The sequence below is a fragment of the Ambystoma mexicanum genome, chromosome 9, assembly GCF_040938575.1.
Source record: "Ambystoma mexicanum isolate Mex_15411 chromosome 9, UKY_AmexF1_1, whole genome shotgun sequence".
In the NCBI taxonomy this organism is placed as follows: Eukaryota; Metazoa; Chordata; class Amphibia; order Caudata; family Ambystomatidae; genus Ambystoma; species Ambystoma mexicanum.
In genome coordinates, this window is record NC_090931.1 from 1,135,937,494 (window position 1) to 1,135,953,142 (window position 15,649).

The 15,649-nt window shown below is 42.6% G+C and overlaps 1 protein-coding gene across 5 annotated transcripts in view; it reads right to left on the reverse strand.

The window, feature by feature from the left end:
- Window positions 1–360: 360 nt before the first annotated feature.
- MBD5 (methyl-CpG binding domain protein 5) overlaps window positions 361–15,649 on the reverse strand; it is an 802,917-nt gene continuing 787,628 nt past the window's right edge. For all 5 annotated transcript variants that reach the window (XM_069616504.1, XM_069616508.1, XM_069616506.1 and 2 more), the window contains one exon: window positions 361–2,701. In XM_069616504.1, the coding sequence (XP_069472605.1) occupies window positions 2,630–2,701 (72 nt within the window). In that variant the 3' untranslated portion in view covers window positions 361–2,629. The remainder of the gene's footprint in view (window positions 2,702–15,649) is intronic.

Below are 15,649 nucleotides of genomic sequence, written 5' to 3' on the forward strand. Positions count from 1 at the left end.
ATGTAATTGTACACTTGTTTAGCATCCCTTACGTACACTGAGTGAAAGTTAGAGAAAGCAACAACATTTCTAAATGTTTATTTTTTCAGTTTGTGCTTTGGCACGTGGCATTTTATTACTATTGGAATTTATTTTGAACTGTCCCTTACATTTAAATTGGATATAAACTTTGTTGGAAGGCAAATAGAAAACACTGTACACTTGCATCTGAAATAAGAAATCTGTCTGTCTCTCTTTATAACTAGGTGTTCTCTAGATATATGTATACACACACACACACCACACAGACAGACATTTATGAAATATTCTTCAATGATTCTAAAGTATACACAACATATTGTATATATTGTTTTTACAAAATTTCTAAAAGTGTAAAATATAGATTTATTGAACAAAATAAATAAATAAATAGATAAACAAAATACTGTACGGAAGGGGGCAATTTCAAACAATTATGTTCTAACACAGACAAAGAAATAGCTCTATGGGCAAAATTCAAGTATGAGTGACCAGTTTTTAATTGTAAAGTGGGTGCAACATTTTTTGTAAAAAAATGGCACAACACTGCATGAACTGTAATGATCACAATATTTACATTAACTGCTTACATGAAACCATAAAAACTCTAAAACAGCAAATAAAGCGGTATGGACTGAGACAAACTATTTCTAGCACCCACATCAATGCCATTATTAACCAATGAAATCAAGTGCACAAGAATACTTTACATAGTCAACTAATGTAAAGTATACATTTATGAAAGTACAAACAATTAGGTAAAATGTCAAAGAAAATGGTTGTTCAATACAAACCTTTTTAGGACAGAAAAGTAAAACTCCAAAAAATAAACCTAAATATAAACACACACACAAATGTATTTTTGAATAAAAGCATTGGTGTAGACAAAACAGCAGTAAAGCAGACTGATACAAAAACAATCGCAACTTAACATTGAACATAACAAACACATCAAATGGTAACAAAAAGGATAATGACCAAATTACACAAATATCATTTACATGAATTTGTATGTGGGGCTATAGCAGGTTGCCCTACCATTACACAAAAGACATAATGAACCTAACCAGCAGAAGGGTGAACCTTCTGTCTTCCAGGCCACTGTAGCTTAGGGTTGCTAATTGCATTCCGTCAGGTTTGGGTGTAAAAGATGAAAAGCAAATAAGACTACACCATAGGAGGTATATAAATAAAATATTATTACACTGTGCTCAAGATTCTGTTAGTTTATGCACTTTTGATGGCTCCCTATTGTAGGCTCAAAGTTGTAGTGTATTAATTTCGCTCTACATTTCTTTTTCACATTTTCACTTTATAAAACATAAATAATTTGGTTAATAAAAGTAACCTGCATGTTTCAGCCACATTAATATATATATATATATATTTATATATAAGAATCTGTTAACAGTATAAATAAGCATTTTTTAAATAAAATAAATCTGATATGTTACATAATACTGATAAAAATATTACAGTTCATAATCATTTCAGCAACTATCTAAACTTTCACTTTAATAATATTGTGTGATGGATTTTTAAAACCAAGTCAAACAAATGGTACAGTATTCATGTTCACCTTGTGTACAAACAAAGCATGTACATTTTTTTCATATCATGTTGCTTTTTATGGACAGAATATTTTATCAGAAATGACCTGACTAAATGTACATAGCACTTGTGGTGCGTGTGTGTAATAAAGATAGTTCTACAAGCTCTTTAGTTGAAGGGTATTGTTTCAAGGTAACTGCCTCAGAGCCGACAACATTTAAAAATCCATCACAGATTATTATTGATTTCTTTCAAAAACTATTCTACTTTAATACTTTAGTAAAACACAAAATTTAACAAATGGTTGCCACTTTTAAGTTCTTAATTCAGATGAGTGATCACGTCTCCCTTTGGGAAACTGCAAAGTTGCACTCTCCTACAGGGACCTGAAAAGGAGTACAGTAATTCCAGGCAAGGTTCATTCCAAACAGACAATATAAATGAACACTCAATCATGTGAAGTGTATGCAATAATTAAAGTATTACATAATCATGCCTTTTCTCTGCTGTTCAATACAAAAACAGCATCTTTTACATTATCATATAAAAGCATTTAGGCTGTATTTTTATTTATCACTTTACACTGGCTGTCTCTAATGTGTAGTCAATAGAAATAAGAGAACTTTGTACACTATTTTTATGTACAAGATAAAGTGTGCATTATGTACGCTTGTACGTGACGATATAGTACATTATTTACATTTTACATTTCGTAAAGTTATGACTTATCTATATACACACTGAACATGTATGAGCAACATCGGATTCTTTTAGCATTACAACTTTTGTATTATAGAAACAAAAATCAGTAACCAGTAGAATTTCTGTTTTTGTAATGTTTCGAAGGATGAATTGTGATTGGCTTTTCCAGCATTAATAAATCCAACTGACTACTTGCAGCAAAAATATATTTTTAGATTGTACCACTGTGTCCCATAGCACCTTGTGGTGGTGGCTAGCCATCTTCTTAGAAACAATGAATTCTTATTTCTACATCAACACTTATATACAGATATATGTGCAAGTCCTTTTGACAATTAGTGAATCAAGACATTCAATGTTATCTGGAGATCTTTCTTCGCTTGGGTTTTGGAGGCTTCACCTGTCTCTCTCTTTGTGGAAGTTGGTGCACCTAAAAAATAATAGAACAACTTTAGCTAGATCCTCATTGCCAGTGAAGCAGGTCACATTACTTACATAATGTAGTGTGTTTCTGGTTAGAAAAAACTGTAATAGTTGGTAAATGGTAAACACCTTTGCTCTAAATATAACAATCTAACACCAATTTTAGAAAATGTTTAAAATGGTACTTTCCTCTAAGATCTACAAATATGGCTCCACAGTCTTCAGCTTTTCAATTATTTTGTTCCTCTCCTGGCTTCCTAGACCTATAAACTCATGTGATTAAAATGGTGCCTGGCACTGAATGGCATAACATGTTTCCATTCATAATAGTAAAACATTATAAATAAAATAGCTAAATCAAGGTGTGACATTTTTATCCTTTCCAATAAAACAGCTCACTAGATAAAAAAGACAAAAAAGTCAACTTACGTGTGTACGTAGGGTACTGTTACAGCACAAACCCAAAAGAGCGCTTTACAACAATTAAGTAAGACAAGGGTGGTCTGGTGGTTCTGGCCGTCAGATGTGGCTTCTTCTAAACCATCATGCTCCCTTGGTGCACCTCTTGTGCTTTCAAAGAAGCTACAACTCCTTGAATGAGTTTTATGGCATATTTATGGACCACACCACTCAGTGAGTGCTAATTTGCATAGCAAGTACTCTTCACATGAAACACAGACTGCCATATTGCAAGGAATTCCTACAAACCAGATTCAAGCAAGCTCAAGTAGAAGTTAGGAAAGTGGAGTGAATGCAGATTGTAGATATCTCTTGGATGTGGCAAGCCGGATACAGTAGCCAGACATATTGAACACCCTGCGCATGGAAGATGGAAGACATTAAATCTGTCCCTTGCAGCCAAATATCACCCAGATGAAAGTGCAAGGAGGAATGGTGGGTGAGAGCAGGGGTCTCAGAAGAGCTTGGAGGAGGGCTGGTATCTTTGATCTGTGAAGCTTCCCCTGAACTCTTCCCTCTGTCAGCAACCTCACTTTCCAGGACCAAGCCTACCCAGAAGGCCCACATCTCCCAACAACTGAAAATTAAAACTTACAACACCAGGTGTACACTCCTTCTCTTCCTGTAAACCTCTCCGCCTTCCTGGACCATTTGCATTGTCATCACCCTAAGGTGGCTCTTTAGCGTCGCCTATACGCCAAAACTAATGCATTAGAGAAAAGCTAGGGAGAGATGGCATATGAGGAGGGACACAATGTTTGTAGGTGTTTTCCCACCATTGACTGCCCATGGCCATATTGATTCCTATGGCCATTCTCACTGACTTACTGTCCATTGTCACTCACAAAAACACACTCTGGGATATCTATGGGCTACCTGTATCAAGCCTTAAAATCAAACTTTGCACTCAAGGTGCCTGCCAGTTTTTTTTTTTTTAAAGCAGTATTCTGAAATCTAATGGTTTAGTTACTGATGTAATAAAAATGCCTTCAGCTACTTGGTTTATAAGGAATATGTATGTCCTTCACTGAGGTCCTGCTAAAAGCAAATATTGACAAAACCAGCAGTCTTTGTGGTATAAGCAACATTTTTCAGCTACTACCATTAAAGGCCAGGTAGTAACATTACTGCAATGCCTGGCAAATACCTTTTCCTTATCTCCACTAAAGCCATAACTGTTTGCATTGCCAAAGCTGGTTTCCTCTGTATCCACTTTATACCCCCTTTCCTTCCAAATCATCTTAAGACCCCTGCCCATTAGTCCACATCATTTGTTTTTTCTCACATTATGCGCGCCATAGATTTATGCGATTCATGAGCGAGTTGAGTTGGGGACATGTTTGTGCTTACCTTGTGCTGAGAATTGTTTTGGGGAAATGGGTGGGTTGCTCCCCAGTGACTGTGTTCATCTCTCCTCACTGGAACACAGTGCATCGTAGCAGGGAGTGGATAGTGAATTGTGAAGGACGGCTGAGGAAGCTTGGTAGTGTGGGATGTATTGACCCACTTTTGACTCTGCTATGCTGCATCACTCTGTTATGGTGGTGCCAGAAACAGCAAAATGGCTGCAAAACCCTTCCACACGCCAAACCCCCTGAAAATCATGCTTTTCAACGCACAAAACGATGGCTGCCCTATCTGCCATGCATGTTGTCAGTGGTGGAAAAGAGTTCTCACTACTGAAATGTGCCACTTGGCTCCACAACAATTGAAAGTGGAGAACTGAAGGAAAAAGCAGTGCTTTGCTAAATGAAACTCCAAATATTGCCTTAAATCACCTTTTCTTTGCTGCTGAAACTTCAGAATGCCGGTACAGAACACCTTCCAAATATTAAAAATTCTCGCTCGTGCTACAATTCACTTAGTTTAAGGAATCACTGTGAATTCACGAGGTCCTGAAAGGCTAAGAGCAAAAAGAGATCTTCACAGCAAAAGTGGCCTGCCTGTGGATCTGTATCTGTCAAAAAAAAATCTCTGTGCAGCAAAGGGCTACCCGTGATGACAGCTGTCAGGGGCCTTCCTGATTAAACTTTAACATGTTATAAACTGAAAGTCAAATGTTTGCAATATAAGCATCCTGTTACTGAGGGTAAGCCATATTGTAGTTGTTTTTGATCACATAGGTTTAAAATCTTGAATGAGAAATCTATCCGTTATTTGATGCAACAAGTTTGTTTTGTGCTAAAGTAAAGCCAAAAGAATTTAACAATTAAATTAAGCCTGGCTGGGGGATGTAATCCTGCAAGAACTGGAAAAGCAGGTTTTTCTCCTAGGAAGAGGGCCTTCCTCTCAGCAGATGCTGGCTGAACTGTGCTAATTACAGGCTAGGCCAGACTATTGTCTCCAGCCCAGGACTAAACAATGGACATCCTCCAACCCAGGATATTGAAGGTGTGAAAGGGCGTAAAACTGCTGCAGCCCAGGAAACTCCTGGCTGACAGAAGAACATTCCAAAGGAGGGGGCTTCAAGGAGTGACAAATACTGACCATTTGGTGTTAACAGGATATGTAATGGACATTTTTAGAAGGTGTATAACTTATTATCAGAAGGGGTGCAAAATCTGAAAATGGCAGATTAATTCACCTAATTTTTAGCACTACCTTTGAAACTTAGTACAACCGTGTAGCTTATTCTCAACAGGAATGGCAATAAATGTGGGTTTATGGGGACTGTATTTCAGCTAGAATTGTGAAACTTTATACACGCATTCCCATGGTAAACGTGCATATTTGTGGAAATTTACAGAAATAATGGAACCGGTTCTCATTACAAAATTGACAAAATTCTGCAGAAAGGTGAAACAAAGTCGCAGAGCTGTGGGATTTTGAGGAGCGGATACTCCATAAAAGATCAATCTGTGTATGTGATTTTTTATAGAGGTTGCACATGTGTAAATATGTATTTTACCAAAATTAGACTTTGTGTTCCAGTGGCTAGGGGTGGATTCTCAGTATCATAAAATTATACCATAAAGATGACACTTTGTTTCTCTCCTCCTATCAAGGCAGAGAGTAGACTCTGACCCAATCACCTTTCACAGGGGCAGGCTTAGCTAAGCCGGCCCAATACTCCTTTCGTGATGTCATCTGGCATAATATATAGGGACAGCTGACAACACATAGGAACTTCTGCAACTTTTCTATCTGCTGACTGCTGGCGGAGCGCTCTGCTGCTGAAATCTACATCTTACTTGTTCCAGACTCCAGAAACTTGGCAAAGCAAAGGCCTATACATAGCTGAACCAATCTCAGCTAGGCCGCAAATTCTAGAAAAGAATCCCAAAAGCATAGGGGAAGCATCATAATACAGCAGGGCGTGCTGTTAATGCTTGCCTGCTGAATTGAAACATCCTAAGAACCAAGAAGGGCAGATCCCGTGCAGTCCTGTGCCGTGCTGTGACCACAGAGCCTTGCTGTCAGTCCCTGATAGATCTGATTCAATGGTCCAGAATCCTGACGGTCCAAAATCTTAAATCCATTTGTTTTGTGAGTATTAACAGGAAGTGTCATGATGCCTACCCCCGGAGAACCAGGCCAGGCCCAGCACCCCCGGGAGCAGGCATCATGCCCCCGGGTAAAAGCCCAGCGGCCCCTTATAGGGGCTCTTTGGACTCTGTCCTGGCGCCATCAGTCCTGGCGTCATAGGCACCAGGCTCATAAAGGAAGGTGTTTTGTGCACTTACCTGATGCAGACCATGCTGCAAGATTCAGGCCTCCCTGAGACCTGAAAGGGACTATTTTTTCATTGGGACTATTATGCCACTCGGGCGTGGCCAGGGAAGGATACTTACCTGGAACTACTTTGGGGGGCTATTTAAGCCACGCCCAGTCAGTAGCTCACACTTCGCGTTGTTCTGCATCCAAGCAGCTGAACGCTCACCGTGTCTGCTCCTGCATCTGGTCTCCAGCCACGCCTGCCTCGATCCTGGAACACCTGTAAGGAAAGAAGAGAAGAGAAAGGTGAAAACCAAGAATTTTATCAAACTTCTTACCTGCATCCGGAACCTTCACGCCAGCGTTCCTGAGAAAAGACTTTCATTTAAAAGCACTGCGTTGCTCGCTGCAGCGCCGTGCTTCACTCACCTGTCCTCGGGAGTTCTTCTGGCTCCACCGCGACTGTCTGCACCGGTCGCCACATCTCTGCGCCTAGGGGAGAGAAGAAGAGACAAAAGGTGAGCAGAAGGAACATATGAGGAAAGCCTAATTTTCCGCCATAACACTTACCGGTCTTCTGTTGGTGGACCATTCCTCATTTCGGGTCGGCGCCGCTTCGTTGGCAGGTACCGCACCCTGGCCCCTATGGGGAAAGGACAAAAGACATTACTGGAGGAATATAAAGACATTAAGAGGGATCGCCCCCATCGCTAACTCACCTGAGTTTACCATCAATCCCTCAACGCATCGCCTTCATTCTGCACCTGAAATAAAGGACAGATCACAGGTTAGGAAGGCAACAGAAAAGGAGGCTCTACACTTGAACTTTTGTAATCTTCATACTTACGGCGTTCCACTCAGAAAAGTCAATTGGATTTTGCCAGCGCCATTCTGAAAACCAGTGAAGTAACTGGACAAACACGCGCCCCTTCACCAGAAGCAGGATGGAGAGTTCATCCTTTCAAACCATAAGGTGAGCTTCAACCAGGGATTTCGGAGGAAGTTAGAGAAGAACAAAGGGGGGAAGGGGGGAGCAAACACACTATTCTGCAGACTGTTAATCCCCTTTCTCATCTGCAGAAGGATATTCCTACGGGCCAGACAAGCAAGATTTGAGGGTCCTGTTCAGTCGGCGTTCTGGGTTCTGCGCATCACGCTCAAAGAGGCCACAGCAACCCAGACTAGACCAGCGCCTCCGTGGGAGTCAGGTGAGCGTTACAGGAAGCTAGAAACTGTTGATTACCGTGCATTATCTTGTCCCCCTTAACCTCTGAACTATCCTTACTTCCATAATCAGTAACATTGTCTAACTCTTTAGTGAAATCTTATTCTGTCTGTCGGTAAAAGCATTCTTGTCCTAGTCATTTTGTCAACTTTGATCTATTAATTTCATTCAAGTGACCAGCCTAGTGCTCCAGCTTGGCTTGGATGCTCTAGTACATAGCCAATATTTTTCTGACTTTAAAACTGAAGCCTCTGTCCAAATTCTTGCGCCTATTTTACAAAAACGACTTTTACTAAAACGTCTATAACTCCCTCAGTTTTTATGATAGAAACGAACCTAACATCCATAGCTATCCACAGCACCCAAAACCGCATTGCAAAACAGTTATTGCAAATATCCCATAAGGAAAAGTTTGCAGGGAATTTGCATTTTGCCAAAACCTTAAACGTGTGAACTCTCTTTCTCTAATTTCCCACTTTGCCTTTGAGATCCAAACTACTTTCTTCTGATTAAACCATCGCTTGTGACAGTTTGCATTTGTTCAAAGCGGCTCCCGTAGGAATTTATAATAATTTAAGCATTCTTCACACATTTCGAGTTCTTGCTCAGCCACTTTAAAAGTCATTCTGACAGTTGAAAAGCCCACTTTGTTTTTCTCTTTCTGTTTAAGGTGGGAAGTGAGACACTGTTTGATCTGTACTATTTCTGTATTCCTGCTATCTCCTCACATCTATTTAAATTTGCTTATTGGTGGGTGGAGGTGTGTTGCAGGGGGAATTGTTAACCCCAGTGCTATCTGTTTCAGACCCATTCCAAGTTTTGTGTTCTCGGCTGCATTCTGCTTGTGTTTATAAATTGATTCCGAGGGCACTAAAGATATTATTCTGTGTACTGTCACTCCATAGGTGATTGTTGAATCTATTCACATATATATAAAATATATATTGTGATTTTGTTCTTAAATAAATAAATAATTAATACCTTTTACAAACCAGCCTAATTCCTGGTCCAGTGTGACCCGGGGTATTTTTAAGTAAGGGGTGTGATACGAGTGGTACATCTTTCAAATAATTGAATCTATATATCAAATACGTTTTTCCATTGCGCTGTACACTAGGCCGAGAGCAGAGTGTATTGCCTGATTGAAATCCTTAACAGTAGTACATATGTCCGAATATCATGAGGGATATAGAGGAACATTCTCCCAGTACTTTAATGATCAGTCACTTATTTGGATTCATCTCCAGAGCATGGGCTGATATCAGGTGAGTTTGGACCAGTACATGGAGGGCAATGGATGTGGTGTGAAGAAATGTTTGTTTGGGGGTCTATGTCTGGGGCCATATAGGGACATTTATTTGTTTACAACAAGACAGTGTTTTAAAGCGCCACAGGGCAAAAGGGAAGGGAGCAAAGGAGCAAATGAACAATGAAAATGACAATGAATACATTGAAAAAACAGCGGTACTACTAGGCCTTGTGGCATTCAGATCATGCAAAGGCAATGAAAAGAAAGGGACAAAGGAGTGGGACGAAGTGCAGTAAGGGTTCCCAGGGGAGGAAGTTGCCAGAGGTGCCAGTTGGAGAGGCAACAGGTAAGTGGATACGCTGAGACATCCCAGGCGAAGAGGAAGGTTTACCCCCCCCAGGTAAGTGCATAGAGGGCAGTGTAGGGGGGGTTTCTGGTGGCAATTGGGCAGGGGGCCACTGCCCCATTGGACTCTTGAGGGACCATGCCTCCAATCTCAGCGACAGAGGGGTTGGTTACCATTGGAGGGGGAGAGGGAAGGAGGAGGCGAAGAGAAAGTCCTTGAGTTGTTTGCAGAACTTGAGGTGATCCGGTTCAAGATAGAGATAGGGAGGGAGACTGTTCCATAGGAGGGAACCAGCTGAGGGGAGAGATCTGCACCCAGAGATCTGCTTGAAGAAACATTTGATCAGCAGAGAGTTGGAGCCAGACGATCAAAGGGATCTGGAAGGAGAGTATTTAGTAAGAGAGAGTGCTGCATGTAGCACAGTCCCATGCCCCCGACAGCCTTGTGAATGATGCAAAGGGTCTTGAATTTGATCCTGGCAGCAACTGGGAGGGCTTGAGAGATACAGTCCCAGGGGCTTGATACCAAGGATAAGTCTTCAACCCTATTCTGGATTAGTTGAAGAGGATGGAGTGAAGAAAGAGACAGGCTGAGGAAGAGGCTGTTACAGTAATCTAGCCTGGAGAGAGCCAGAGCTCTAAAGACACTGAGCTTCTGGGGGAGGGGGAGGAAAGGGAGAATGCCTCTAGAGGTGAAGTTGAAAGTTGGCCTTCTTGGCAAGGTCCAAGATGTGAGGAGTAAAGGAGAGAGAAGAGTAGACGATGACCCAAGGTGTCTGGCCTCAGTGTCAAGAGACAGAGGTGAGCCCATTGGAGTGGACTTGGGTTTGAGTGAACTGTGCTCTGGGATAATGTTCACTCTACAGGCAGCTCTGACTTCCAGCTTCTGAAGACTATACAGCCCAACAGGTCCAGCATGATTCCCTCAGCCAAGGAAGGTCCACAAACATGAGTACATTGTTTATGTTACATTGTTGTATATCCAGAGACAATTATGAATATTTCTCTTTTATTTGTTTGTTTATTTTCCATCCCAGTGTCTGTTCACCTGCGCTGCTGGGCATGGTGTGTAGTACCTCAAAAAACCACAACCATGGAATATGAATTTGGTAAAAGATTAATACTGACATGTTCAAATCATAGGCCTGTTCACTTCATATCCTCTACCTGCAATACTTCATGCTCTTCAGCTTCACTATTGCAATTGTCTAATGCATTTTATGTGTATTTGGCCTCCTTCAGTTGTTGTAATTGAGACCAATTCTAGGGCTTATCTAATAATACAGAAAGCAAACATGACATTTTAATTGTAATGGATTTTACCATTTTGTTTGTAGTTATAACTTTGTTTGCAATCTGCCTATTTTATCTGACTACAGTGTGCATGGCATCGATAAATTGCCCAATTCAAAAAACACTTCTTGATTTGGACTTCTGATGTATTCAGGCAAGCAGCAGGAAAACACTTTAAAGGTGCCGTGTTGGCGATTTTTATGAGGTAGATTGTACTGCACCAACCCGCCCCAACCCTCTTTTTTCCACAAACACTCCTCTTCTACAGTATTTCATTGACAAGGTCGTGCTCGACCCTGAAGCTTGTCAGAACCAGAATATTCCAGAGAGTCACTTGTGGGAAAAGTTAAAAATGTCCCCGTGTAAGTAAGCGGTTAAAACTTCTCATAGAGTACCAATTCCCTATTCTCCAAATCTGCCACTTAGCACGTGCCAAATGACCTCTCAGATAAAGATTACATTGCAAAAAATTTCTTGAGCTACTTGTTTTATGGCACCTTGGGGGTGACAATGAAAATTGTAAGATAAGCCATATTTTCATTAGTTAATTGCAAAAAAACCGAATAATGTTCTCAATTGGCGTGATACATGCATGAGTGCTTTCAGAAATCGTAAACACAGTGGCACCGGTGTGTTTTAATGAAATAAAGCACCCCCATTGAAGCACACACGTTTTAATTATTACATACTCGTTTGCTGTTTTGTACTAGCCTCCATCATATCGACAGTGTCAACAGCAATCTAATTCTCAGGATGTTCTCGTTATAATGCTCTTTCAACAGCCCGAAAGTGCCGACAACCACAAAGGGACATGGTACAGAGACTTTGCACCGGATCAAGGGCGAGCGGGCACAGCATTTCCAATGGATCAAACATAGCACTAATGCAGGAGTACCTTCTACCAATGCATTTTTCGCACGGGAAATGTTTAACCTGATGAAATTGCATGCACATTTCCCCTGCAACTTTGAAAAGGCCTCACCGTGTGAACGGATAGCTAAGTCTTGAATGCATCTGTAGGCAAACGTAATGCAATGTCGTTTTCAAACATATTAGAGCAGCCACGATGTTGATACAAATGTCAACATACATCCCATCTATATATCAAAGTTTAAACTGTGTTTTAACTAAATCACGCTTAAGATAATTTTACCCGCAGAGTTCTCAGAATACAGTACATCTTGTCATCCTAATTGTATATCGCGAAGTAATGGTAATTGTCAGGTGAATACATTATTTATTTTATTTGAGAAGCAACATGCCATTTTCTATTTTAAGCCAGAATTCTGTAAATTCCATCCACGGCATATTGTATGCGTTAGCGCGATTTACCGTCCCTCAATTAGCTACTGCTTTAAAACTATAAATCATAGCCTAGCAGGTTTCAGGAACAGCATACCTATAATTCATTCATTCTTAAGGCGAAACCTTGAGCATCCTTGATAAGCAAGGGGAGTGTAAATCTCTTCCAGATGCCACCTAGGCCGCAGAACGCGTGTGGTCCTCTTTACCCCGGGGCTTGATCCTTACATTAGTCCAGTGATCTGCTCTTCACTCGAGTCTGCCACCTTGAAAGCCCCTGTTGAACTCTTTCCAGGGGCAGGGCAAGCACTGCAATTAAGTCTCTTGGAGGGTGTTGGCTGTGCACTACTGACATTTACATATTTCTTTCGGAGCACATCTTTCCAGTCAGGCTTCAAAACACGTTAAGAGAGAGTGCAAAGGGTATGACTAAACATTTGGTTTCATATGTTACAGGTTCTATACGCCTGTTGATTTCCACTGTGGGCCTTTATATAACCTTACCAATGCAAATTGCTGTGTATTTCTCATAAACTTTGCCAACTACATGAACAGTGGATTCAGCAAAGTACATCATTCAGAGGAATAGGACCGTGATGCGAAGATGCAGGTGAAACTGTACATAATGGACTGCATCAGGTCTCTGGATTCCTTTCATTCCTTTATTTGGTTATTTGAGAATAAATGTATTGCAAGGGAGTAAAGGTGAAGCACCCATTCCTGACTCCTTTAGGGATGAGCACAAAGATAAATGCATCTTTAAAAGACCAATTTCCTTGTAATCACAGCCTTCACTGTAGCTATTGCAATAAAAACAACACATTGTGCTCATGCCCCTCGTCCTAGCGCATCATCTGGGCAGTGCAGGTGTCAAGAAAGGTCAGACACAAGCGTACCTGTTGAGGTTCATTCGTACTTGTTGGGGGTATTGCTCACTTTAGGGAGCATCATAGGAAAGTACACATATTATCTTGATCCCAATACTCAATCTTTTAATTTTGTTTAACACCATTTTCTCTCAATGAACTCCATTTGTTATATATCTCAATCAAATATGTTGACATGGAATCATCATCTATGTCAGTGGTCTTCAAACTTTTTTGGCCTGGGCCCCCCCTGAGCAAAGTTTGGGCAGGCCAGGCCCCCCTAAAAGTGCCAGATGAACAGTATGTAGAAATGGCTATGAACATTTGCGTGCCTCACCCTACTCGGAGTACAGAACCTGGGCTCTCCCCAACCTACTCCCACCACTATCCCAGTGCTGCCGCCCATCCTGCTCCCACCACAGTCCCATAACACAAGCATACACACATCCATACACATTTAAATAAACCGCCATAAATGTACCTTCTGCAGGGGCCTGCGCGTGGTTCCTAAAATGCCCCGCTCCAGGTTACTCTGCCCGTATGTGCGAGGAGGCGCAGGAGCACCCCCTCGCACATACATGCATGCAGTGCCCCAGCCAGCATTTCCAATGAGCTATGCAAGGATGCCGAAGCAAAACACTCCCAGCGTGGCATGGCTCAGTGATCATGTGCGGCTGGGGAAATTAACTTTCAAAGGCAAAACAGTGTTTCCCTTTGACAGTTCAATCAGCTCAGGAGCAGCTCCCTCAGCTGGAAAAACCAGCTGAGGGAGTGTTCAGTGTTTCACTGGGCTGGCTCCTCCATAATGGGTGAGGTGGCTAGGGGTTGGACGCCCAGGTAAGGCCCCAGAACCCCCGCCACCCACCCAACAAGGAAAGGAACACCCGCGGCCAGGCCAGCTTCCCTCCCCAGCCCGCCACCTCCATCCCAGCTCCCCTTCCACATCCCAGCCCTCCCGCTTCCCATCCCGCCCCCGAGCCCTGATTGGAGCTTATCTCAGTGTGTGTGCCCAGGCCCCCAGACCCACAGAGCCACTCGGCTCATCCCTCGCCACAACCAGGTAAGGCCCCAGGCCCGCCGCCACCCATCCAACAAGGAAAGGAACACCCGCGGCCAGGCCCGCTTCCCTCCCCAGCCTGCCACCTCCATCCCAGCTCCGCTTCCACATCCCAGCCTCCCGCCTCCCATCCCACCCTGATTGGAGCACTAGGGCCAAGGGCGGCTCCGACAGAGGCGGCTCCAAGAAGTGTCAACCGGTGTCTGCAGGGGAAGCTGTGGCCGGCCGTCAACCAGCATCTACAAGGACCAGTAAGGTAGGAGTGGCCTGGGTCAGGAGTGGAGCAACTACTCTGCCCCAGACACTTGCCGAACCAAAAGTAAAGAAGATGATTGCATTGTATGACGTTTAGATTCCATTGATGGGCCTATCTCCCACTACACAGGTTTCTCAAGTTTAGCTAGGGTTCTGTCCCCAAATTGCATTGTATGATGTTCTAGATTGCACTGATAGGCCTCTCTCCCACTATACAGGTCTCTCAAATTTAGCTGGGGTTCTGTTCCCAAATCGCATATGATATCTAGATTGCATTGATAGGCCTCTCTCCCACTAAGCAGGTCTCTCAAGTTTAGCCGGGACTCTATCCCCAGACTGCACTCTATGATGTCTAGATTACATTGATAGGCCTCTCTCCCACTATGCAGGTCTCAAGTTTAGCTGGGGCCCTATCTCCAAATTGCTTTGTATGATGTCTAGATTGCACTGATAGGCCTCTCTCCCACTATACAGGTTTCTCAAACCTAGCAGGGGTTCTGCCTCCAAACTGCATTGTGTGACGTTTAAATTGCACTAATAGGACTCCCTCCCACTATACAAGTCTCTTAAATAATCTAACTGCGCTTAGTTTAGTACTCTATCATTCCCGGAAACCCACCACAACCTAACTCAGTCAAGTCCCATTCCAACAGACCGTTAACACCCTAACCCCCCCGACAGCGCACCCTTAGGAAACACACCCTACCCACCGACAGGAAAGCAACACTGAGCCAGAGAACACCCCAGCGCATCCAGAGAAGGAAAAACCGAGGGCACTGCGACTGCACAACATAGCATATAGGAACAACTACCTTACTACGCCTGCATTTAAACTGGAAAATGGCCAGACCCAGAATAGGACGCAGAGAAAGAGAACAAGACCGTGCAACAAGAGACACGAACACACACCACCGACAGAACCCACACGAAGCAGCCCCACTGGAAGGAAACACGCCCAACACAGCCATAACCAGAACAAAATCTACAAGAGAAAAATCCTTATACCTCACACCTTACCTCGCAACAACCATGGTACACCAACACCCCAACACGGAAACCCCGAAACATGCAAAGAATTTCCTGAAACACGTGGAAAAACGATGGGAGCACTCAACAAGAGTGGGAGGGCTCTGACCCCATCACACCTTACATCACAAGAACAGAGGGACAACGTCGTTTTCCACTACATCCCGCACAATACGGCGAAGCACTGACAACCAGCAATGCTACCTCCCACCCAAGAATCAGAC